This window comes from Procambarus clarkii, chromosome 20 (assembly GCF_040958095.1).
Source record: "Procambarus clarkii isolate CNS0578487 chromosome 20, FALCON_Pclarkii_2.0, whole genome shotgun sequence".
NCBI classification, from domain to species: domain Eukaryota; kingdom Metazoa; phylum Arthropoda; class Malacostraca; order Decapoda; family Cambaridae; genus Procambarus; species Procambarus clarkii.
The window spans coordinates 26963949-26988898 of NC_091169.1; the positions used below are offsets into that span (position 1 = coordinate 26963949).

Sequence of the window (24950 nt, forward strand, 5' to 3'; positions counted from 1 at the left end):
GGGTTGAGAGCGGGCCTTCCCCAGGGCGGGTCACTCACTGCTGTGGATCAAGACGGCGCCGCTCCTGTCTCTCTCTGTCTCTCCCGCTGCTTCTGTCAGTGTGGCCACCATGCTTACGCCCTGGGCATTAACGTTGTCTCTGTTAATAATTCACGGTAAGTGCCGTTACAGTTGTGAGCGTGGTGTGTTATAATGTGTGTAGTATAGGCAGGTGCCGGGCAAAAATGGTGGTGCTGGAGACTTCAATGCTTCGGCAGGAAGTAACAGGAACAGCAGCAAGTGGGGAGGAATTTTTCACCCTATTTGATGTTTAAACTAGAGGCTGAGGCCGCCTTCATGTGTGGCAAACAGCCCATTAAATAGAAGTTAAGAGAGAGAGGGAGAGACGCCATGGCATCCTCTACGAGCGTCTCGGGAGGGTGCAGATGTTCGATGACTCTTGAGGGAAAGTTTGTGTTTGTCAGCATTGTTTACAGTCTGGTGTTGTCTTGAACAGCTGTTGTGTACACCGGGTGTGTACACCGGGTTATATACCGGGTGTGTACAGCGGGTGTGTATACCGGGTGTGTACAGCGGGTGTATATACCGGGTGTATATACCGGGTGTGTACAGCGGGTGTATATACCGGGTGTGTACAGCGGGTGTATATACCGGGTGTGTACAGCGGGTGTATATACCGGGTGTGTACAGCGGGTGTATATACCGGGTGTGTACAGCGGGTGTATATACCGGGTGTGTACAGCGGGTGTATATACCGGGTGTGTACAGCGGGTGTATATACCGGGTGTGTACAGCGGGTGTATATACCGGGTGTGTACAGCGGGTGTATATACCGGGTGTGTACAGCGGGTGTGTATGCCGGGTGTGTATGCCGGGTGTGTATGCCGGGTGTGTATGCCGGGTGTGTATGCCGGGTGTGTATGCCGGGTGTGTATGCCGGGTGTGTATGCCGGGTGTGTACAGCGGGTGTGTATACCGGGTGTGTACAGCGGGTGTGTATACCGGGTGTGTACAGCGGGTGTATTTACTGGGTGTGTACAGCGGGTGTATATACCGGGTGTGTATACCGGGTGTGTATACCGGGTGTGTATACCGGGTGTGTACAGCGGGTGTGTACAGCGGGTGTGTACAGCGGGTGTGTACAGCGGGTGTGTACAGCGGGTGTGTACAGCGGGTGTGTACAGCGGGTGTGTACAGCGGGTGTGTACAGCGGGTGTGTACAGCGGGTGTGTATACCGGGTGTGTACCTATACAAGGCGTGTGCACCCAGCTGACACCACTGTTAAAGTACAGTTAGTAGTTGGTTGAGTACTCTTGGTGGGGGGGTTGGGCCGTGACGGGTCAGCTGTGGTACTCGCCTATTTGTACTCGCCTATTTGTGCTTGCGGGGGTTGAGCTCTGGCTCTTTGGTCCCTCCTCTCAAATGTCAATCAACAGGTGTACAGGCTTCCGAGCCTACTGGGCTTCTATCATATCTACACTTAAAACTGTGTATGGAGTCAGCCTCCACCACCTCACTGCCTAATGCATTCCATTTGTCAACCACTGACACTAAAAAAGTTCTTTCTAATATCTCTGTGGCTCATTTGGGCACTCAGTTTCCACCTGTGTCCCTTATGTTAAATAACCCGTCCACCGTCTGGTGGGGGGGGGGGAGAGGGTGACAGGTCTGCTGTGGTGGGGGGGGGGAAGAGAGTGACGGGTCTGCTGTGGTGGGGGGAGAGGGTGACGGGTCTGCTGTGGTGGGGGGGAGAGGGTGACGGGTCTGCTGTGGTGGGGGGGGAGAGGGTGACGGGTCTGCTGTGGTGGGGGGGGGGGGGAAGAGAGGGTGACGGGTCTGCTGTGGTGGGGGGGGGGAGAGAGGGTGACGGGTCTGCTGTGGTAACCGGTCCCAGGGTGGGGAGGACGGGTCTTCTGTGCTAGACGGTCCCAGTGGGAAGGGGGGGTTGGGGTAGACGGGTTAAAGTATGTTCGAGACAAGAAAATACATCTCAAAGGGATAGAGTAGATTAGGCTGGTTCTACCCTCCCTTTCCAGACGGGTCTTTTGTGCTAGACGGTCCCGAGGGGAGGGCGGGTTTGCTGTATTTACGGTCCCAGGGGGTGGGGGGGAAGGGCCGGTCTGCCGTGTAGACGGTCCCAAAAGGGAGGAGGGTAAGAGAACTGCAGTAGTGTAGGTCCCAAAAGGGGGGAGGGTAAGGGAATAAAGGGTGAGGGACTGCTGTATGGATGGACCCTTATCTCCCTCCCCCCCCCCCTTCCCCGTGCACACAGTCATTTTGCCTTGCCACCAACCCGTCTAGTTGCTCTCCCCTCCCCCACCTAGTGACCGTTCATTCTCCACACCCTCACAAAGTCAGCCCCCACAACTTTCGCATACAGCTATGATGAGACAGCAGTTTGCTGGGTTACATAGCAAACTGCCGCTGTGTGACAGTGTAACTGTTCTTGCCGCCTTACTGTTACTGGTAGTTTCCAATTGAAATCATGCATACGAACATTTTCTCTTGGACTACTTTTTCAGGAAGCCAAACTATACATAGGTGTCGGTTCCTATGCCGGTATCTGGAAAATGACAAGGCATTTTCCAGTTTAGTGCCTACAGTAAGCCTATGGTGGCAAGGCATATTCTCGTAATTGCGACATACCTCTCCGGTATGATAACGATTTAAGCTCGCGTCCTGGGTAAGGGGGTGAGGGGGCGGAGGATACCAAGGTAATCCAGAGTAGTATCGCATTGGTGCCACTAATACTATATAAATCACAAAACTGCTTTGAAATGAAATGTCAAATTTCGTACGTAGACTTGCACATAGGCCTATGTCAATTTCCATAAATTTAAGTGGTAAATAAAGAAAATGCCCTTTCGAAGGTTTGTGAAATGTCTGAATGGGATTATAATTTTTTTTAATAACTTTTAATAATTTGAAATGTATGAAAATATTAAAATATACATAGACAAGAGACTGAACTTCAGCACCAACATAAAACACAGCCAAAAAAGTCTCAAATGATCGGTATACTTTCTAAAACCAGATGTTATGTTCCAAACTCTGATTTTCTCTCATTATACTACGCACTAATCTATCCCTATCATACATACGGTATCTGTGCAGGGGGGGGGGGGGTTCAACCACTGCAAACTACCTCAAGCCCATCATAACTCCCTGATGAAGTAAATAATAATAAATAATAATAAATAATAATAATAAATAATAAAAATAATAAAAATAAATAATAAATAATAAAAATAAATAAAAATAAATAATAAAAATAAATAATAAAAATAAATAATAAAAATAAATAATAAAAATAAATAATAAAAATTAATAATAAAAATTAATAATAAAAATTAATAATAAAAATTAATAATAAAAATTAATAATAAAAATTAATAATAAAAATTAATAAAAATAAATAATAAGTAATAATAATTTATTTATTATTAATAATAATAATAATTACTGTATTAATATTATTTATTTATTTATAAATAAATAAAAATCAATAATTAAATAATAAATATTAACATGTTAGTGATGTAGAAGGCATTATAGGCTAATTTTACTTATCATTTAAGATTTAAAAGATTTTACTTAAAAAATGATTGTGTTGCAGGAGTTGCAGCAAGTCGAGAGAGTGAATGCATCGAAGTTGGATTCGCGCGAGCGGCGGGGTCCAACCTGAACCAGGGGTTTGATGCAGCCAAAGAGGCAGTGGTGGCCAGGTGGGCTGAGGAGGACACTCAAGGACGACCCAAGTACACCTCTTTCTCTCCTCTCCTTAAGAATGTACGTAGCCTAGGAGTGGAAAGCACAGCAATGCTGTTCAGGCTGGTTGTAGTCCTCAATACTGAATTGTCACAATATTAAGTAATCGGCTTAAACAGGTTTTCTGTACTAGTTTATTGTGAAAGTTAACAGCGTTAAACTGTACTAGTTCTTTCTTCAGTTACTGTATTAGTGTATTGATGCTGGAGAGTAGAGGTAATGATTGGATTTCTATATATATGTACTGTATTTGAGAACAATTACTGTAGCCTTGTATTTACCTTCCATACAGGGATTAAAGTTGTAACAAATTGGTTAATTTTTTGTAATTAAATTTAATCTTAATTAGTCCTTAAACTGTGTTACACAGCTTTACAAGAAATGATAAAGACTGTTATTTGTAGCCAATCCCGGTTTTACCATAGGCTGCATGGCTTGGTATTCACAGGCTTTCTGGCAAGTTAAAGAATGTAAATCAAGCTTTCTTTTTAAATATCTTCATACAGAATATTTATACTTTTCAGGATCAACTTTGTCATTCTTTGCCGAATGCATTCTAGTAAACTCATTCATTCTGTAGTACAATAACCAAAACTGAACTTGTTAATCTAAATTGGGCCCAACATAAGCATGATATATCTTAAGAATGACACTTGACATTTTATTGCTAATGCTTCTAGAAATAAATCTCAGTATAGTATACTGTTTGCCTTACTTCAAACATTTATGCAGTGATTTTTTGGCTTTAAATTCTTACTAATCAATAACCTCAATTTTTTTTTTCTCCAATTGAACCTCACACTTTCAAAACCATCCAGCTGATATCATGTAACACTCATCATTGGCCTCCATGTACTGCAAAAATAAGCAGATGCCACCCATACCTCTGTACAGCTCTAAATTATTTATCATGATTGTAATTTTGGTGTTTAGTTAAAAATTGTTTTTTCCTCCTATATGCTTGGTGTTGGTAAGTGCTGCTTCTTGCAGGTGACGCGGACGGCACAGCTGCTGGAGGAGGCGTCGAAGGTGGTGGTGGAACTGATTCGTAAAACCCGGGTGGGTAAGAGGTGTCGGGGCGTATGGCTGCTCACTGGCCTCGAGAAGCATGTCATTCCCCTCATTAATCTCGACAAGCCTCTCGCCGAGGATCTGGGACTAGGCAAGTGCCAGGGGTTTGTAGTAGATGAAGGAAGGAAAATAAAGTATTTGTCCTAAGTAAATGCCATTTTTGTCGCTTTATTTTTTAATTTGCCATATTAGATTTGAGCACAAATGCACGACACTATAAAAAGTATTTTATATACTGTAGATGTTTTGTTGATTTAAATAAACAGCTGTGCTTTGTACAGGGTCTCTCAATGTTACCCAACATTAGACAGTTTGCTTGCTGGGCATGAAGGCGAATTTCACGTGCAAGTTTAATGCGGATGAAGTCATAGTTGATATACTGTACAGTACCTGTAATAATAAAATGTCATTGGGTCTCTGAATGGAAAAACACCAATTAAGAGTTGGCAGACATCAAAGTATGGCTATGTTTTGGCACTTTGTATGTTAGATTGCAAGGCTTTAATATACTCTATTAAGTTGTGCATGTATAACCTAAGCTGATTTTGAATGACAGTGTAACTTTTGGGTTATATTTTTTCAGTAATGTCATTTCGTTGCATGGTTGGATCACCATACCCCAACGTGGATGGTTCGTGTATCAGCCAGGAATCTCCTGACCTGGGGTCTGTTGGATCAAAGTTCCTCAGGCTCCAGCCAGCTGTTGCTGCCAAAGATGGTAAGTCGAGAAATATGGTTAATAACCGGAATAACTAGCTACTTGGTTTGATTACTGAATGTATCAGCTATGACTAGTTCTCGGCTCAGTTTTATGGTGTAGCCTTAAAGTTGAAAGGCCTCCAAATGCCAGTAGATTATTCATAATTTACTCTCATTTATGGTTCATTGGGCTCCCTTTCCCTTGGGCTCCACCTTCCCCTCTGTATGGCAAAATTGTCATTAATTCTGCCTGTTAACATGCTTGTCAGATACCCACAAAACATGCCAACCTCATCGCCCAAGCATTGCTAAATTATTTCAGTCAACGATATGTTAAATTTTCCTTGCTTTGTCACATTCTGCATATCTATTAGTCTTTTCCTTTCTCAGCACAAGATTTGTCTCATTTCTTTTAAAACTTCACTCAATGTTTAGTTCATCTAAACTGGCTTTGAACTGGGGCGGGAAAGGGGGAATTATTTAACATGACAATGCTGACAGTGCAGAAATTGGACCATAAGCAATTCTGGCTGTTACTGGACAAGTTTCATTAGAATATCTTGCTGGATTTAAATAAATCTCTAAAAGTTTGCATTTGCTGGGAGCACTTGTAAAATGAGGCATCACCAATCACTTCATGTTGGTATACTGCACTTTCATTCTTGCAAAGCCACCAACACTCATAGCATTTCAGGCAGTTCCTTAATCTAACAGAAGGTAACCTTATTAATAGGTACATAGTACTGTAGCAAAATTTGAGTTCATCATTACAATATAAACGCTGCTTTCAGAAAACACACGGTCCTCCCTCCTTAAATCCCTAAAGATGAACCCCCCCTCCACACACTCTTGTGCCATTTACATTTACAAAACCGTTCTTAAATGCAAACCGTTCTTAAATGCAAACCGTTTTGAAACTTCCTGGACTGATGTAATAGGAATTATATTCACCACACCAGAAATATATATCTTTGATACAGTATACCCAGTCAAAATTAATCTGTGTAAACACACTATGCAAATAAAGGGACCTAATCTATGGAACTCACTCCCTATTGAATTGAAAAACTGTCCAACTTTTGCCTTGTTCGAAAATCAAATCAAAAGGTACCTAATTTCATCTCCATAGTTCCCTACCTAGTGCTTTAAACTCACTGTAGCTAGTACTTCCCAATCCCCCAATATATGTACCTTAGCCATATAACTTTACCATTGTAATCATTGCCATCATCACACATCATGGTTGTTATATTGAATACTTATTTTACTGCTTTATACCTTGAAATAATCCTCATTATGCTATAATGTACCTGTTGATAACCCTCAAATTTTACTTTAATATACCTACTAAACTTTGTCAAATTTTTTTACAATGTACCTGGGTCTCTCAATGACCCCAGGTACATTTAAATTTTTTTTTTTAAATTTGCTAGAAATTATCTACTTAAAATTATCCAAAACTCTGCCAACAGGATTTGCTCCTCGGGAGTCTGTGAATGAGGAGAAGACGCTGCCCACAGCCCGCCAAGTGGCGCAAGTGCTGAGGAAACACATAAAGAAGCCACCTGTGACTGGCATTTTTTCTGAGTGGAGCCACTTCATCCAGAGAGACATCTTCAGCATCCCAGTAGGTTTCCCCAATAAAAATATAAAATTTTTTGCTTTCCTTATGAACTAATTTTTTGACTTGGCATAATCAGTTTAGCACTCATTAAGAAAACTTTTTCATGTAAATAGTCTTGTTTTCTGGGTTGTTTCTTAACTGGTGCACTGTTGGTTCAGCAAGGAATAATAAATGTACATTTCAAAATAAATTAAATTTTAAATTTTCTAATGTTGATCTGACTGTGACAAGTTTATACCCAGTAGATATCCTAGGAAGCATTTCTCCTCTAGTTTTAGCACCAGAGGTGGGAGACGTGTACCTGGTAACTACATTATACAAGTTTAGTGATGGATATCTTGGAGAGGACCAAATTTATGTAGTAGCAATTTTGGCTTGACAAGTTTTTTCATGAGGTATTGAACAGCTTGAGGATAAATTCTCCACCTTGAGGATTGCCTCCACTGCCTTATCACATGTAGTAAGAGGTTGTTTGCTACAGTTGCATTCTATCAGTGCTCCTCTGTTTCCTTTTTTTTTTTTTTTAAACCTTGTCAGTAATGTTGTCCGACTCCTCTAAGTCTCAAAATGGGGTACACCAGAGATTTGTGCATATTTAGGTATTTGTTAGATAAGGTGTTTAGGATCTGTTGGCAATTATTTGTATTGCATGGGTGAAGCATTTACAGCATAGTGGTTCGAACAAATCGGCGAACCCCTTGTTCCGAAAGTGTTTGGACGTCATTAGTTGGTAGTCTTGAGTAAACCATTTTTCATTTGAATCCCAAGTGGGACAGAAATTGTCTGACTCCCTTCCTATCGGCTAATGCCCTGTTCACCTAGCAGTAAATAGATACCCAAAAGTTGACCTGTATCCTGTGGAGGGTTAATAATTTGACCTTTGGTAGGACTTCAATAAATCTAACATGCACATACAGTATACATTGGCTGCCTGACACAATGAATTATTTGGTAATTCGGATGTTTTCCAAGTAGTATAGGAATGCAGTAAATTTAGCATGTCAAAATCTCTCGGCAAAGAACCTGGCCATTCCTGGTCCTAAATTGAATTCGTGTTTGGGAAATGGGGTCATTTGGAAAGGGCAGGGAAGTGAGGGCAAAGTGGGAGCCATAGAGAGAACATATAATTATTGTGTGTAACAAGGGTGATAATAAATAATTGCATGCAAAGTATGTAAATGAGATCTAATAATCTTCCTGACCATTTTACCCAGGAGTCACCATTGGCAGAGGATGTGGACTGCTGCCTGTCTCCAGAGGCAGAGGATTGTGCACCCATTCCTGTTGGCAAGGAGGACCCAATCTACTCTGTCCTAACTTGCATAAATTTCAGAAGATCTGCTCGAGCACAAGCAATCCTTGGTTAGTCATTGGGGATTTAAGGTTTTGACACAACCCATCATGCTTGCCTTGCAAACCTGTTTTTTCCAAATGGAGGGGGGGGGGGGGCTACAATACTGGTAGTGTGAATTTCTACTAACAATAGTTTTGTTTTCTGGAGGACTTTTTTTTTTTTTTTTTTTTTTTTTTTTAAGTAATTTAAAAAGTTTCAATAATACAGCTAGGAAATCTGGGTTCGAAACCTGGGTGCGACAGAAATTGTTCGGGTTCAAGATCGGCCAAAAGTACAGTTTCTAAATTAAGCAACAGACATGTGGAGAGCTAGTGTCATAATTCATAATTTTTTTTCTTGCACACTGGCCCCCATCCAGTGGGCAGCGGTGGATTTGTTACAATCACTTACCTACTACCTACAGTTGGCAAACTGGGGATACTTGACTAAAATTTCTGGTAGCAGATCATTTTGAATGAAGTATTTACACATCTTCAGAAAATTTGTTATAGAATTCTTTGAAATCGGGTATCATTTTGCACTCCATCCCATAGTGATGTAGGATGTGTGAATAATTTTGTTGACACAATTTACATTTGGTCAGGTCTACATCAGCAGATAATGAGAATTCCTAGAAATACTTGTAACAGTCGGTCCCAAAATTGGCATTTCATTACATTTAATGCTAAAAGAAAGGAAAGGAATATTGATACAAAAAATAACAATTTACTCTATTACATACAATGATAAACAAATAACATGAAATACACACAAAACTCCCCCAGCTTTAAACACTTGGTTAACACACACAAGCAAGATTAATACATATAAACTTTTGTTAACATAAAAATATGGGCGACACTGAATATATATACATTGAACATTACAACATGAACACAAAGCATCAGAAGAAAAGTGTCGCGATGAGGCCATAATGTGTAATCCCCGAGCACCTGAGAGACTGATGAGATGACTGGGATCAAGGGTACTTGTACCCCTGACTGTGATGTCGCATCCTTTATCAAGGTGGGCTATAACGGATCACCTGGCTGCACCTGCAGTGGGTTTACGAGCAGGGTGGAGAGTACACTGGTAGGGTTGTCTAGATATTCATCTGGAACTTGATGGCACTCCATACCAGATGTTCTATTGGGTAAGTCAGTCCAGAGGAAGTATAGTAGTCATGAGTAACCTTCCAATGACGAAAGTAAGAGAAGAGGCAGTTTTCCCAGCTATGCAGGGAAATTGTAGCAATAAGAAATGCAATTGTGCATAATGCCAAATGCATTGATGGGAGATCACACTGAGTGGGAGTCATATTGCATGTGTTCAAACTAATGCTAACCGTGTAGGGTATATTTTTAGTACAGTTAGTTTGATAATGGGTTTTAATTTTCCCCTTTAATATGGTGACCTTTGGACCACTTTGTATTATATTGTCATAAACCTTGTATTAAAACTTTATTTACAGTAAGTAGACTCTTCCCAGGAAAGGTTGAGAGCCTCAGGTCTAGAATATAAAGCTTGATTTTGTAGGACTTTCAAATTATGTATTAAACAAATTGGGAGACATTAACTACATACTTAAAATTTCCAATGTAACTTGCACAAGGTGGGTGGGGACACCTTGAGAAATCAAAGTTAATGTAGGATAGGCAATGTAAACTTTCCTACATTCGTTAATAAATCCATGGAATCTACCACCATCTAAGTAGATGAAGTACATGCATCACCATCTGTAGCCGTGTTATCTTCTGCCATATCATTCTTACCCATTATCTTAAACGTTTACTTGTACCCCCTCCTCCCTCCAGGCTGCACTTTATCCTCCAAGTTGTGTTTATTTCCTTTAGAGTTTTGTAGAGTGAACTTTCTCCAACCTTTTGCAGGACATAGAGAATCTTTCTCTTTCGTCTCAACATACTTGGATGCTACGCCTCTCTATGGACCTACAGACAGGGTTGCCTTCAATAGGAAGACAGGATACTTTGGTTACCTCAAGTAAGTTGGCTTATTATGTTTTGGTTGATCCATGACATTTGTTTAACCAATTGGGAAGGTGTTACTGTGGTGGGATGATTGGCTAGAGGGATGGTTGGATTAGTTAAACTAGCAAAGCTAATACTACTTGTGCTTTTTCTACATGGGTACAATAATTCTAATGCAATGGTACTAAAAGATTGTCTAGTAGTTAAATTCACTAATGTCACTACACTAGCACTAGCTTTGAAATAAAGAATGCTAGGACCTGGTGTTAAGATTATGAACATACTGTTGGCACAGCTTGTGCCAGTTTCACAATACTAAAATATCTGCCATGGTTAATGTCCCTCACATGTACAACCTGCCACATCTATGGTTGTGTGACTGTAATTTTGTGCTGTGGCCTGGGCAGTGACCCCTTCTGCTATTTCTGAAAATAATTATAAATTTCTTAGTGGTTTTATTTAATTTTTTTTTGTATATACAATGTCAGTTTGCAGTCCCTTTTTGATCCTCAGGGGTCCCGAGTCTGACGAGAAGACGGAAAAGGATAAACAAGGGGGAGAGAAGAATGTGAAATGTGCCGCGCCCGAGAACATGAAGGGATGCTTCCAGCTGCAGGAATCCGATGACTTGGCAAGTTCAAAGCTTTTCTAGTCTAACTTTAGCATGTTTAACTACTTGTTTTGTAGTGTGGCTTGTAGAGGCAAGTGTCCTTTCCTAGGGAGTTTTTTTTTTTTTTTTAGTCAACTTCATTTATTATGCACCCCATACTCATCTTGTGGGCGGCAGTGGAAAGTGTTAGAGGCACATAATGGGCTCAGGGACTGAACTCCACAATTCATTTGGCTAAAAAAGTTACAATCTTGACGCGCTAGTTACAAAATTCAGTAAAAGTTGTCACATCAACAATGGGTTCGAGATCGACCACAGGTTTCATGAATGGCTCATCAAAATAAATCATAAAATACTTGCCTTTAATCATATTTTCACAAGAATATGGGAAAATGTCTAACACCAATATTCATATCATAAAATGTATGCATTTCTGGTATAAAATTGTCAATCTTCAAACACAAGAAAACCTCTGCTGCTTGTGGTCCACCACAGCTCCATCTTATGATAAAACTTGGTTGGCTTGGAGATGAAGCGGTTCTACTGTGTATAGGGCAGCCATGAACAGTTAAAATTGAGGCCACTTTTACCTCTATTTCTCCTGGCTCATCACATGCCAGGATAAACCTTTGAAAAAAAAAGTTTGCTTTGCAGGGCGAACTACTAACACTGTAAACCTCAACCTAGTAACACAATGAGAACTGCTACCACTAGCTTCATCTATGCTACTATTATCTGAACCAGTCAGTCTGAAAAAAGGAATCATCATCCATGTACTTAAGAGTGTAGAGGAATGGCAGGTGGCACAGATGGTGAAATGGAACTAGGGCAGTGGTGTTGATCTGGGACACAGTGGCAGTAGTGTAATCCTCACACTGGACATGCTCACTGTATGGTGTTCATATCACTGATATCCAACCTTTAATAGATCATTAGTCTCCGTGGTGTAGTGGTAAGATACTCGCCTGGTGTTCTGCGAGCGCTTTGTCATGGGTTCGTATCCTGGCCGGGGAGGATTTACTGGGCGCAAATCCTTAACTGTAGCCTCTGTTTAACTCGACAGTAAAATGTTTACTTGGTTGTAACAACGATTCTTTGTGGGGGTCGTATTCTAGGGACCTGCCCGAAACGCTACGCGTACTAGTCGCTGTACAAGAATGTAACAACTCTTGTACAGAGATATGCTAGGACCTGTGTTGTCTTGTCTATATCTCCAAATAAAAAAAAATTGGGTTTTGTATTGTCAACATCACTGTCAAGGTTCAGTTTTTAAAGTACTGTACCTGACATATTTCATCCTCAGTAATTTTTCTTCCATGTTACCTAAGTTTGACCAGGAGCTAGATTAATGTTAATCAGTCATGGTTGCTCAGTGCAAACTAATCCTGCCTGCAGCCGTAGGGTAGGGTATGCTGGGAATCTCTCTCAAGATGGTGGATGGTTACTGGAGACCTCAGCCTTCCATTGGCTACCCAGGCCATTGCAGGAGTTATGAATTGTGTGTTATACCTACAAACAAGTTTTGTCGGTGCGCATACCACCTGTGAACCGAGACATCTTGGTGAGCGCAGTACGAGGGGGGGAGGGGGGTTAGAATCTCTTCCTCCAACTAAACAAGCAGACAATTAAATCACAAAAATGTGGCTGAAGATATGATGACCAAACCACACACAAGAAGCAGAGATGACGATGACGACGTTTCCTCGTCATCAATCTACTAGATATTGGTCCAGGACAGACCGAAATGTCGTCTCCTCATCTTCTAATGTGTGGTTTGGTCATCATGGCTTGAAACAAATTTTGATCAACAGAGTTTAAAAGTTTTTAAATTTTATTTCCATTAAATTTGCAAATCTCTCATTTGGTTTGATACTTTGATACCACATTTTTAATTGTAATACTGTGGCCCCTAACCGTAAAATTTGCTGGCCATAAAAGTTGAAACCCAGACTTGAGTTAGTGCTCTTCTTGTAGTCCTTAGCTTTGATAGTCCTCCAAGTCTCTAAAACTAAAATTGTTAATTTTTGTCTCGTAGATTGAAGACTTGAAGCTGCTGCTTGTACTAGAGCATAACAGACTAGCCGATGCCTTGGCCGAAATTAATCCTCACTTCGATGATGCTCTTCTGTATAATGAGGCAAGGTCAGTATCAAGGTGGTGGTAACTGTTGTGTATCTATGCATTACATAAACCAACAATAACTATGCATCAACATGCCAGATGCATCCATTGTAAGATGTATTTGCCGTCAAGAAGCAATTTTGTCATAAATTTACTGGAAATTGGAGTTTTGAATTATGAAAATGGTGAACATGTAAGAAATTAGATTTTTTAGGTACTGTATTTAAACTTTATTGATTTTTATGCAGGTCCTTAAGATGACTAAAATGTAAGTGTTACAGTGTAGCAGAATTTGAGTTCAACATAATTAATATAAATTGCTTGTATAGATTATACTCCTAAAGTTGCATGTCTTTAGGTACAAAAATTAGGCTAGTGGGGTAGTGCAAGATAATTTCCCACCTTGTGCTCAAAACTCTAAAGAGAATGGACTTGGGTACTTTTTGGTTTTACTTTTGAAGGAAGTACTGTAAAGGTTGGACATTTGTTTGAATTCATAAAGACAAACCCTCATAGACTGGGTCCTCTTATTTGCATGGAGTGTTTACAGATTGTCAGACTCTAGGAACATCAGATGTTTATTTCTGGTGTGGTACTCCTGGGTTCTATTACATCTATTAAGAATTTCAAATCACGATTAGCATTTGGGATTAAGGTTTTGTATAGTGTTTTGTGTATGTGTAAATAGCACAAGAATGTATGGAGTGTGTTTAGCAGGTTCAGGGATTTATACAGGGGGTGGGGCTGTGTTTTCTGAAGTGTTATAGCTCTGATAGCAGATTGTTGCTGGGGGGGACGATGAGTTTGAGGTAATTTTCAGTGGTTGAACCCCATGCACACATACCATATGTTAGATATGGATAGATTAGTCAATACAGTAGTATAGTGTAAGAAAAGCAGGATGGGGAATATCTGATTTTTGAGTACCAATTTTTTTTTTTTTAAGACTTGGCTGTGTTGTATGTGGTTGCTGAAATATAGTGTCTTGTCTATATATAGACCAGAAATTCCCTTATTTTTAATGTTGTTGACATTACCTCTGAAGGTGGATTTGGTTTGATTTACTTCCAAATAAAATGTAGTACGTCTTTTCTATGTTTGGTAAGTTTGTTGGTAGACATCCATGAGTGGAATATTTCTTTAATTCATTATTTAAGATATTAGTGTGTGGGGGTTGGGGGTCTGAACAGATGAAGGTACAGTAGTATTATCAAATAGTATAGATTTAAGAATGTTAGAGACGGTTGATAAATCATTGATGTACTAGTATTTAAGAAATAGGAGAGGTATAAGATGCTGTCCTGTGGCACTCCTACGATTAATGGTAGAGTTGGGCAGGTTTGTTAATGGATACATATTGGTGTCTGTTAAGATATGATCATATGTACAGTAGTTCAGAGCAATACCTCGGATTACATAATGATAGTTTGAGTAGGAGGTATTTATGGTTTACGGTATCAATGGCCTTTCTCAGGTCAATGAAGAGGTCAATTGGAAACTCATTTTTGTCAAGGGCTGTGTAGATTATATCGGACTAATAATGGGATTAATAAAAATCGTTTTGGGAACAGAAGCCAAACTGGCCAGCACTATGTATGTTGAATTTTACAAGGTAGGAGTATAGCAGTTTGAAAATAATTATTTCAAATATTTTTATAGTATCGGTAGGTTTGATACTGGTCTGTAATTGGTTTAATGACTACAATTAAACTGTAATGTATGCAGACGGATCCTCATAGCGGAGTATGACCACATCACCTATGGCGAATTCCTGCCGGTACTAATGGGGAAGGAAGTGGTGAAGAAACACTCCCTCAACCCTGGTGCTGAAGGAATAGCTGCTGGATACATTAAAGAAGTCAACCCAGGCATTCTTAACTCCTTCGCCCTGGCCGCCTACAGGAATCCTTCTGTGAGTGTTTTGTCGAGGTGCTAAGTTTTATAACAATATCTTGGTTTTTATTAGTATGTACACAGTGAAGTCATTTTTGAGAATCGGTAGGAGCCGTGAGCAGGATTTGAATCTCTGCTCTGGGTGTACTACCAAGTAAATGCTCTAGACCACTATACCATGACAACATAAGCATTGCAACTTGGGATTCAACTGAATTCTCTAGGATTTTTAAGGCTTCCACTGAAGCCTCAAACACTAGAGGCTTCAGTGAAACCTTGCACCACTACAAAATATGTATCTAGAACCACCTTTAGATGTAGTTATCAGAATTTTTTTTTTTTAAGTTTCTCATAATTTGTAGGTTGTGTGTGATCTATTTTCTCCTATTCCACATTCCATAACATGGCGCATATTCACCTTAAATTCCATTTGCCAAATGGTGCTCCATACGCTTATTTTGTGTAGGTCTTCTTGAAGGGCATTACGATAATAGTAGTGTGTTCTCAAATTGTTAAAATGTTGTCTCCGATCACTGGAAACTAAAAATATTGTATGTGACATACTTTAGCTGTGATGGAGCTAAAAAGGTGAGCAATTTATTGGCACTGAGGGAGTAGGGGCCTGGACACGCTCATCCCAGCCACCCTATGGGGCAGTAGTGGGGCTGCGAATATAATGCTTCACAATTATTTCGATGTCTCGTTCGTTTCTTCGCAGTTTTTTTTGCTGTAACATTATTCAAAAGTGTGTAATTCATGGAATTTATATACAATAGTTAAATGTGTGGAACATGGCTATGCTAAAAAATATGGGGCTCATATATGTTGACACATATATTATATTCTTAGATCAATCAAATAGTGTTCTTGCTGTTTTTTACGGTATATACACACGTTGTATATAACTACCGCTATACATTTTTCTGCACCATAATGAACCACAAACATAATGTATTGAGAGTTTATATACAGGTATACAGAACAGGAATCCAAGGTCAGCCTTGCAACAAATAGCCTGTCGGTCACTGCCGACAGGGTGCGGCAGGGACTGCCCCAATACATTTTTATACACATATTTCGGTGTCTGTAAATGGTTTTATATCTAGTCTTTTTGCAGTGATATTATTCACTAGTGTGTGATTTATGGAATTGATATAGTTAAATGTATGGAACATAGGTATGCTCAAAAGTATTGGGCCCATATATATGGTGACACGTATATTCTAAGATTAATAATTTTTTTGCTGTCATTACATTATATACTGTGTACACATTGTATATCACAATCAACATTTATATGCACCATAACAAACTAAGCAGTTCTGGTGGGTATGGGGATGAAATCAAAATACAGCATGGAGCCACATGATATGAGCAAATGATATCAGTAGTTACATGATGCATGATAATGCCTCCATTATTCTACACATCTTATGACTAGCTACAAAAATGCCATTATTACCACATTCCTGTCAAAATCCTGAATAGGAATCCATTTCCACAAGGTTACATTGTGAAAGAACATGGTTGTTTCATGGTGAAACAATGGGATGCAGGATGTAGAAAACAATAGCTAGGTGCTGTCTCTATCTCATACTGTGAATATCATAGCATTGTGTTCACCGATATCTAAATGTTGTACAGTCTTTATCACAGTCAGGATCATCTATGATACTACAAATGGTAAATGGTTAAATTACCTAATTTATTCATCATTATTTAGTGGTGCTGTGGCTCCTGCTGCATGTACCAGCCTTGGTTGCTTTCTCAGTACCGAGGCTCTCAGTCAGCATGGATGCTGGCCATTTTTTTTTTTCAAAAGCTGGCATCTGTTTACTGGTACACAGGATGCCATCCCTGTGTACTGCGGGACTTTTGACTTGTTTCCTATACTGTACTTAAAAGCGTTGTATAGGGAATATGTATAAAGGTGGCTCTGTGCAGTGCAGTGGTTAAATCATTGTGCAGGCTGCCACATTTTTTTTAGGGTTGGCATCTATCTGCCTCGAAAATTAAGTAATTTACCGTATCAGGTGTGCAATTGGGGTAGCCTGGTGGCAATACTTCTGTGGGGAGTAGAGCATGTAGCAGTGACTGGCTGACCAGCCTTCTCAAAATTGCATCTTCTCTTTGCTTCGCTGCTATACGCTGCAATACAGGGTGGAGACCCTGTATTTTCAAAAATGGAGTGTGGATATCGGGGTTTAATTTTCAATTCAAGCTAATATCTAGGTTTTCTACAGATGCACACAGAGTGGCAGTCAGAGTGGGGACGGAGCAACATCATGGAGTCGATGCACTATAATTCTATCCGTGAGGACCCTTACCAAGACCTGTTGGCCATGGACGTACAGAGGGGCCGTGACCATGGTTAGTATCGAAGTAAAATGGTGGTGGTGATATGAAGAGATGAGACAAGTGGGGGTGTGATTATGGGGATGCTGTAGATTATTGTAAGGCAGAGAGTAGTTGCCTACACTGAAAGCACTCTGCCTTCCAACTACAACTTTGCCATGCCTACTACAGTATAGTTTTGAGTTAAGAAAGGTTTTTCTTTCTACGAAAGATTTTTTGGGTAATGGCTAAGATACCGAGATATGGAGTGGAGAAATCAAATTTGAAGGAATATTAGAAGTGCAGGTAGGATAATTTGTGCTAGGTTGGATGTAAAGAGTGTCTGTGGATCTATCGGAAGTTATTTGAGGGATGGCAGGCAGTTAAAATTTGGAGGTATTGTATCGAGATAGAAATATCTTTAGCATGTATATGTAAACTATTCATATGGTGAATTGAAGCCAGTACATTTTAAATGAATTGATAAGTGATGAAATTACTAATGCCAAAAGTACCATGAACATCTGACAGACTAGTCACTTAAATAATTCAGTTTCTTAATGAGTCTTTTTCATTTGTGTTAAAATGTTGACTATTTTTTAAATTACCTTCAAACCAACTCTGGGATATGATATCTAGACAAAAAATAAATACCAAATATGAATCATTAATTGTATTCAACACACTTTTGTATTAGTGTTGTATTGCTAATTTTTCTTAGCTTTATAATGTTCAAGGTCTGACCCCAATGAGAAATTTCCCAAAAGTTTCAGTAAATTTGGTTTAATAATAAGTATGCCCATTACAGTACCTGTAGCTCAAAGTGACTGCATAACCTCCCTGGTAGGAATAAAACTGCACAAAAATAACAGCAAATAAGTTTAATACTTGTAATTACATCAGTGATTTAAATCACCCCAGTGTCTGGTGAACATTACAGGCAGGTTTATTCAAATAAAAACATCACTAACATAGTCATTACCAAACAATATCAAAGACCACTGGTCTAACAAATCAAATTTATTGTATACAATTCATTCCTGTAAATATTAATGTCTATTACTTGGTATGATCTAGTTACAGAAAGGGTCTTGGTGTTTTTTTAGTCATGAGCTCACGGCCATTTTATCCTTCCATAACCAGCATCCCGACCCAACTGCCACCTTGTGGCTGCTTGTTGCTACTCGTACAGGGGTCATTAAATAAGAACACTTTATGTACAGTAAAAACACTGCAATATGTTTTTACTGCATATATTACTTTACTGCATAATTACTACACTAGTAATTACAATTTCATTAAACATGCTATTTACACACTTCATATAAATAGTACCACATTATTCAGCTTCTGAACTCATAGGCTAATTCACTCATATTCCTAACAAATTACAATATGGTCTTAAAAATCCATAACATTTGGATAGTTAAAATTGTGTATAGAGCCAACTTCTCTTGGCCTATGTTTGAACCACTAGAAAATGTGTTGGTTGTCACTGAATCTGTTACTGGGTTTACAGGTCTGGCTGGGTACAGGGTGTGGCGTAAGTTCTGTGATGGTGACCACTCTTACGATTCCTTTGAGGACCTTAAACGAGGACTTCCCAAGGAGCTCGTAGAGGATCTTAAGTCCCTCTACCAGTAAGTGCCCAACCCATTTCCTTGACATTTTAATATTCTTATTATGAAACTTGTTTTAATTTACAGCATATGTGGATGTAAAAATTATTTACCTGAATTTACCAGAGGGGCCACTAATGCTAGTGGCATTGACAAGGACAGGAAATAGATGGCTTGCCTAAGGGCCCCTTCACCCTTCCCCTCCCCCCGCCATTTACCCTGATCTTTTCCAGTTGGATTTTAAAATTTAACGGTTTTGGCAATTATGGTTTCAGAGGTAAGGCAGTTTCATGGGTTTATTACTGTGGTGAGAAAGCATCTCCTGTTCTCAGTCTTTGAGCCGAGTTGATCTCAGTTGTAGAGCTTGAAATCGTTGCTCCTTGTTCGTGTTGCATCTGACCTTTTGAAGAAATTGTCAGGATCAACATCCTCCAAATTGTTCAGCATTTTAAGTTTCAAAGAGATCTGCCCTGTCATGCCTGGTTTGCAGTGTTGTTAGCCCTGTTGCCCTTAACCGTTCTTGATACGAGAGTTGGCTTTGCTCTGGAATGATTTTTCTTGTCCAGTGTTGCACTTTCTCCAGAGCAGCCGTTTCTTTCTGAAGATGCCTCCATGCCTAGATGCAAATAATCCATGTGGAGGCACACCAGAGACTTGTACAATTGAATGACAACCTTCATTTCCTTTAAGGTACGCTTGATTATTCCCAGGGTTTGGTTAGCTTTTTATATTACAGTATTTTACTGCTGCTTGCACTTGTGCAACATTCGGTGAATGATGAATTTTGACTCGATGGTCCTTTTCTACATCAATCTGCTGCAAGGTACTGTAATGCTGTTAATTTGGTAGTTGTGATGTGGATTCTAATGCCCCACATGCAAAGTCTTGCATTTATTTATATTAAAAAGCATTTGCCAGTCTTCTGACCATTTGTGGAGCTTGTGTAGCTCTATAAGGTCTTGATATCATTTTAATTTAAAAAAATTAATGAATTAAAAAACAGCATTCAATGCTGTTTAAAAAAAACAGCATTGAATGTATTGAAAAACCAGTTTCTGGGTGTGCCCCAGAGTCTCTATGAAGCTATCTATACTGATATAGTCCTACAGTATATTAGTTTGTGTCATCAGTTGCAGAGTTCTTGCTGAAATACATGTTAAGAACCTCACGCTTACAACTCCCTGATAAGAGAGAGAGCAAGCTTAGCTGCCAACACCCACTCATTGTCAGCAAGGCACACAGCCCGCCTGCTTTCATGACTCGCTGTTTTCCATTTTTAAACTTCCCTTCACTTATGTCTTTCCATCCTTTTTACTTACTCCCCCCCCCCCCCCTCCAAAAAAAAAGTGGTGGTTGAACTATTGTTAATGTTAGTATATGGATTTTAATGTGGTGTGACTTTCAGAGACGAGTTGGACGACCTGGACGCTCAGGTGGCGCTGCTGGAGGAGCCCACAGATGGAGGCATCATAGGAAAGACCTACACCTGCATTCTGGTATGTCTGGTTATGTGGCTGGGTAATATGGGTTTACTAGATACTTTTGTAAGGTCACGAAGCTTGTAAGCTGTACCCTAGAGTACAAACTCATGAAAGCCCATGAAACCTGCCCTTACTTTCTTATTTACAGTCCAAGACCTGCTTGATAGGGTTCTGGGAGGAGTTCTATTTCCCAAGCCTGGCCCTGAGGCCAGACTTGAGAGGTTGGTCCAACAGGCTGTTGCTTGGAGCAGCCCGCAGGCACGCACCCTGTTAGTTTGGTTTCCAACCAATTAAAAAATATGGTACCGGCCCCAAGTGTTCACCCTCGCATTTGAGGTGTTCATAGTAACACTTGTTTTATATTTCCAATTTAAAGTGGAAGAGGTGTCATTTTCTCCATAACATAGTTTTACTGTGGTTTTGAAATGGTGATGCTTTCGCCTGTCGGCAATATTATTTGTATCATAGACTGTGTAGAATATTGGTACTCTGATACAGTATTCGTGTCACATAGTAACAAGAATTAACATTGTATTCTTTGAACAATAAATCAGTTTTTGCTTTTATTGCATTATATACACACAACCTATATACAGTACTGGTATATAATTTTTGATATGGTGACACGTTTACGTATTCAATTTTTAGATTAACCAAACGGTGTTCTTGCTGTTATTGCACTATATATGCATGTTAAATATCACTATCAGCATATATATGCACCATAACAAACTAATAAGCAGTTCTGGTGGGTATTGTGATGAAATCAAAACACAGCATGGAGCCACAGATGCCAGCAGTCTCATGACGCAAGACGGTGCCTCCAATATTCTTCACGTCTTGCTATGACTAGCTACAAAACTGCTGTTATTATTACATTCCTTTCACATAATCCTGAATATAAATCCATTTTAACAGGGTTATATTGTGAAGGAACATAAGGTTTTCATGATGCGTAGATGCAGAAAACAATAGCTGGGTGCTGTCTTTACCTCATGTTGTGAATATGATAACTAGCATTGTATTCACCGATATCAGATTGTTGTACAGTCTTTATCACAGTCGGGATCATCTATGACACTATAAACGCATAATAATTTCGGTTACCAATTTTTTTATTATTACCGAGTGGTTCTGTGGGCCCTAGCTGCACAGAGGTGCTGTGCACTGTTGCTGCATGCATCAGCCTTGGTAGTTCTCTCAGTACTAAGGCTCTCACTGCCAGCATAGATGCTGACAATTTTTTTCAAGGTGGCATCTGTTTACAGGAGTCCTGCCTGTGGCACAGGATGTGAACCCTGTGTACCCACGGGAGTTTTGAATTCGCTCCCTATACCCAAGTGCGCCTTATGCACTCTGCACACCCCCCTGATCGGGCGACTTATGGCGCTCTGCGCAGTGCAGGGGTTAATGCTATACTTGTTACAGTAAAACGAGATTACCTTAAAAACTGGAACAAGTTCTAAACCTCGTGGTCAGTATTTATAAAGATTTAAAACATACTTTTGGTTTTGCTTGTTCAATTTAACTAATAACAAGGTTAAAAGTTTATTAACAAGGTTTAACAATGCTTAAAAGGATAAATACTGTGTACTGCAAATGTTTTTTAATGAAGTGGAACAAACTGAAAGTGAATGCAAATTCTGTACTCCCGTAGGCTGATCAGTTTGCCCGTCTGAAGACTGGAAACCGACTGTACTGGGAGCATCCGAGCAGCCTCTTCACTGTAGAGCAGAAGGACTACGTTAAGACAGTGACATTGGCACACCTACTGTGTTCGAATTTGCATCTTCATGCTGTCCCCACCAATGCCTTCCTCCCTCAATCTGACAGGTGAGTCAACTTTCTATATACTCTGTACCCATGTTCCCAGAGGGGAAGGGCTCTCCAAATATGTCTTTAATATATTTTCAACTAGGGTCAAGGAAAAATTCTCAGCTGCTTACCTTTATAAAATTATTTCACTCCTTGTATAATCTTTCACTAAGGTAAGGCCAAATACTGTATTGCCATACTTCTAAATATTGCCTATAATCTGGAGGACTAGATCCACTTAAGGGGTATCAAACTTCATTAAATTGCATTTTGGTGGTTTTTATATTATACTTTGATCATTATTTTTGATGAAGGTGGTAAGGCAAATGCTTGGAGGAAAGTAGAGCAAAGCAACTGGCACATGCCCCACTGCTTCAGAAAACACTGGCATTTTTCTGATGTCATTCTAAAATCCTTGTTCATCTTATCTTCAACCGATTGCCTTATAATTATTCCCTACCATTTCTAGTGTGCTGTTCACATATGCTTCCTGCTTAATAAATTCCTCATGTTCCTTTTTGCCTAACAATTATGTTCACCTATTAAATTCCAAGTTAGATATTCTCCTCAATCATAAAATTTAAATTTTTTTGCACGGTTTAAATATACATTATTTAGTCATTCTGCAACGAGCAACATTGCATGTTGCTCACTTCTACTGCTCAGATGTAATGCTTAAGGCTTGATACTCGTGTTCATTTATACAGTACCACCCCTTTATGCAGCACTCAAGCTACATCTCTTCGTATGTTTCTCTTAACCAGGGCTTTCATGATGCCATGTTCCATTTATAACATATTTTGAACACTTTTGTTAAAGGGCCATTATAATTTTTTTTTCATAACACAAAGAAGTTTTTAACTATAGCTTGTAGTTTATTTGAAAGAAATAAGGCAAACCTAAGCAAAAATTGTCATTGACAAAAGCATTCAAAATAGCATAATATAATTATAGTATAATAAAATAAAATATAATATAGCAAAACAGTATAATGTGAAATTTTCCTATTATGAGAGGAGATTCAAAGCAGCAAAGGGAAACGTGAAAAGCACATGGAAAGTCATCTCGAACATCCTAGGATCTAAACAGAAATCTCATAAGCGAATAACTCTCCAAGGATGGTTATACACCTGCAACAGATGTAAAAACGGCCACTGAATTTAATGGGTTCTTTTCATCAGTTGGTGCTAACTTTGCCAAAAAATTCCAGACATGACACATGTTACTACATATCTTGCCAGCAGCTCTCCTAACACTCTTCTTCTTTTACCAGTCAGCCCAACATGTTATGTCTATCATTCACTCGCAAAAAACTAAAGTTGGGAACTTTAGTGAAATACCGTCTATGGTATACAGGAGTGCTGCCCTTGCACCAACCATAGCTCTGCTATTCAACATATCTCTGTCATACTTTCCCTGATATCCTTAAAAAAGCAAGAGTAATGCCAGTTCATAAAGGTGACTCGCAATTGCTGCCTCTATAGATTGTATAAGTGGTAGTCGGGTGGACCCACCACCACCTGACCACCCTTTCCATTCATATGGAAATTTCTGTACCAACAGTACCGTTAGTGCCTTCAGCCGAAAATAATAATTTATTCATCGGCGCATAACAAATTTCAAGCATTGAGTTCTGAGGAGCTTAGTGTTTTGCATATTGTCTGCTACGTTATTAAATTATAATTAATTTAAGCAAAAGGCCTGCAATAGTAGTAATGCAATATCCTCTTTAAGCCAGTAATGTAATGAAGAAAAATTTAATCTTGCAGTAATCCTCTGGTGAAGTGTTCCGACTTGCCAGTTGGCGACCTCACCCCATGGAAGGACACGGCACTCATAGAGAAGATGAAGAAAATGAAGGCTGGGCAGGACAAGGCTGGGCAGGACAAGGCTGGGCAGGACAAGGCTGGGCAGGACAAGGCTGGGCAGGACAAGGCTGGGCAGGACAAGGCTGGGCAGGACAAGGCTGGGCAGGACAAGGCTGGGCAGGACAAGGCTGGGCAGGACAAGGCTGGGCAGGACAAGGCTGGGCAGGGAGAGCAGCAGGCACCGCAGCTGAAGACCACCTCCAAAGAGGAACTGTAAATCAGCTGTTGCACACCTGATTCCTGAAGACACAGCTTTGTTATTCCACTTCTCACACATCCAGTGCTGCAGGGACTCGACTTGTTTAATGAAATTTCTAAGCTAACTTAATGGAATTACAATAATTATAATTGTAAATACAATACTGAAATGTTTCAGGACTAGTCGCGTTTAAAAAGTGCTAATGAGCATTACGATGTACTGGGTAGTTAGACGGGACAAGACACATTTGTCTCTTGTATTGTAAACCTTATGATAAACGCGAGATTGGTTGCAACACTGTAGCGTCAGTTTCCCGTGTTTGCTGTTGGTCGGTTGTATCACTGTTTTGTTGCTTGTATGTTGTAAATGCAGTGCCTTGTTACAACTGTGTAATGTTCAAATTTATTTTTATACTTATAACATTGGTTGACTAAAATATATTTTGGTGTTAATTGTTTTGACTGGCAACAATGGCTCGCTAGTCCATAATGTTCGGTTATAATATTAAAGATTTGTTATTGTTGAA

The 24950-nt window shown here is 39.7% G+C and overlaps 1 protein-coding gene across 3 annotated transcripts; it reads left to right on the top strand.

Moving 5' to 3' along the window:
• Positions 1 to 24950, top strand: LOC138366636 (peroxidase-like). Of its 3 annotated transcripts, XM_069327815.1 has the most exons (16): positions 1 to 155; positions 3618 to 3790; positions 4760 to 4931; positions 5424 to 5558; positions 7012 to 7166; positions 8378 to 8525; positions 10386 to 10497; positions 10980 to 11115; positions 13130 to 13236; positions 14941 to 15127; positions 17352 to 17478; positions 18962 to 19082; positions 20467 to 20557; positions 22200 to 22375; positions 24127 to 24217; positions 24338 to 24578. In XM_069327815.1, the coding sequence occupies exons 1-16, from the start codon at positions 110 to 112 to the stop codon at positions 24440 to 24442; spliced, it is 2082 nt and encodes a 693-aa protein (XP_069183916.1). In that variant the 5' UTR covers positions 1 to 109; the 3' UTR covers positions 24443 to 24578. The 3 variants fall into 3 exon arrangements, with proteins under 3 accessions (XP_069183916.1, XP_069183915.1, XP_069183914.1); XM_069327814.1 differs by having other exon boundaries at positions 10998 to 11115; positions 24127 to 24950; XM_069327813.1 differs by having other exon boundaries at positions 24127 to 24578.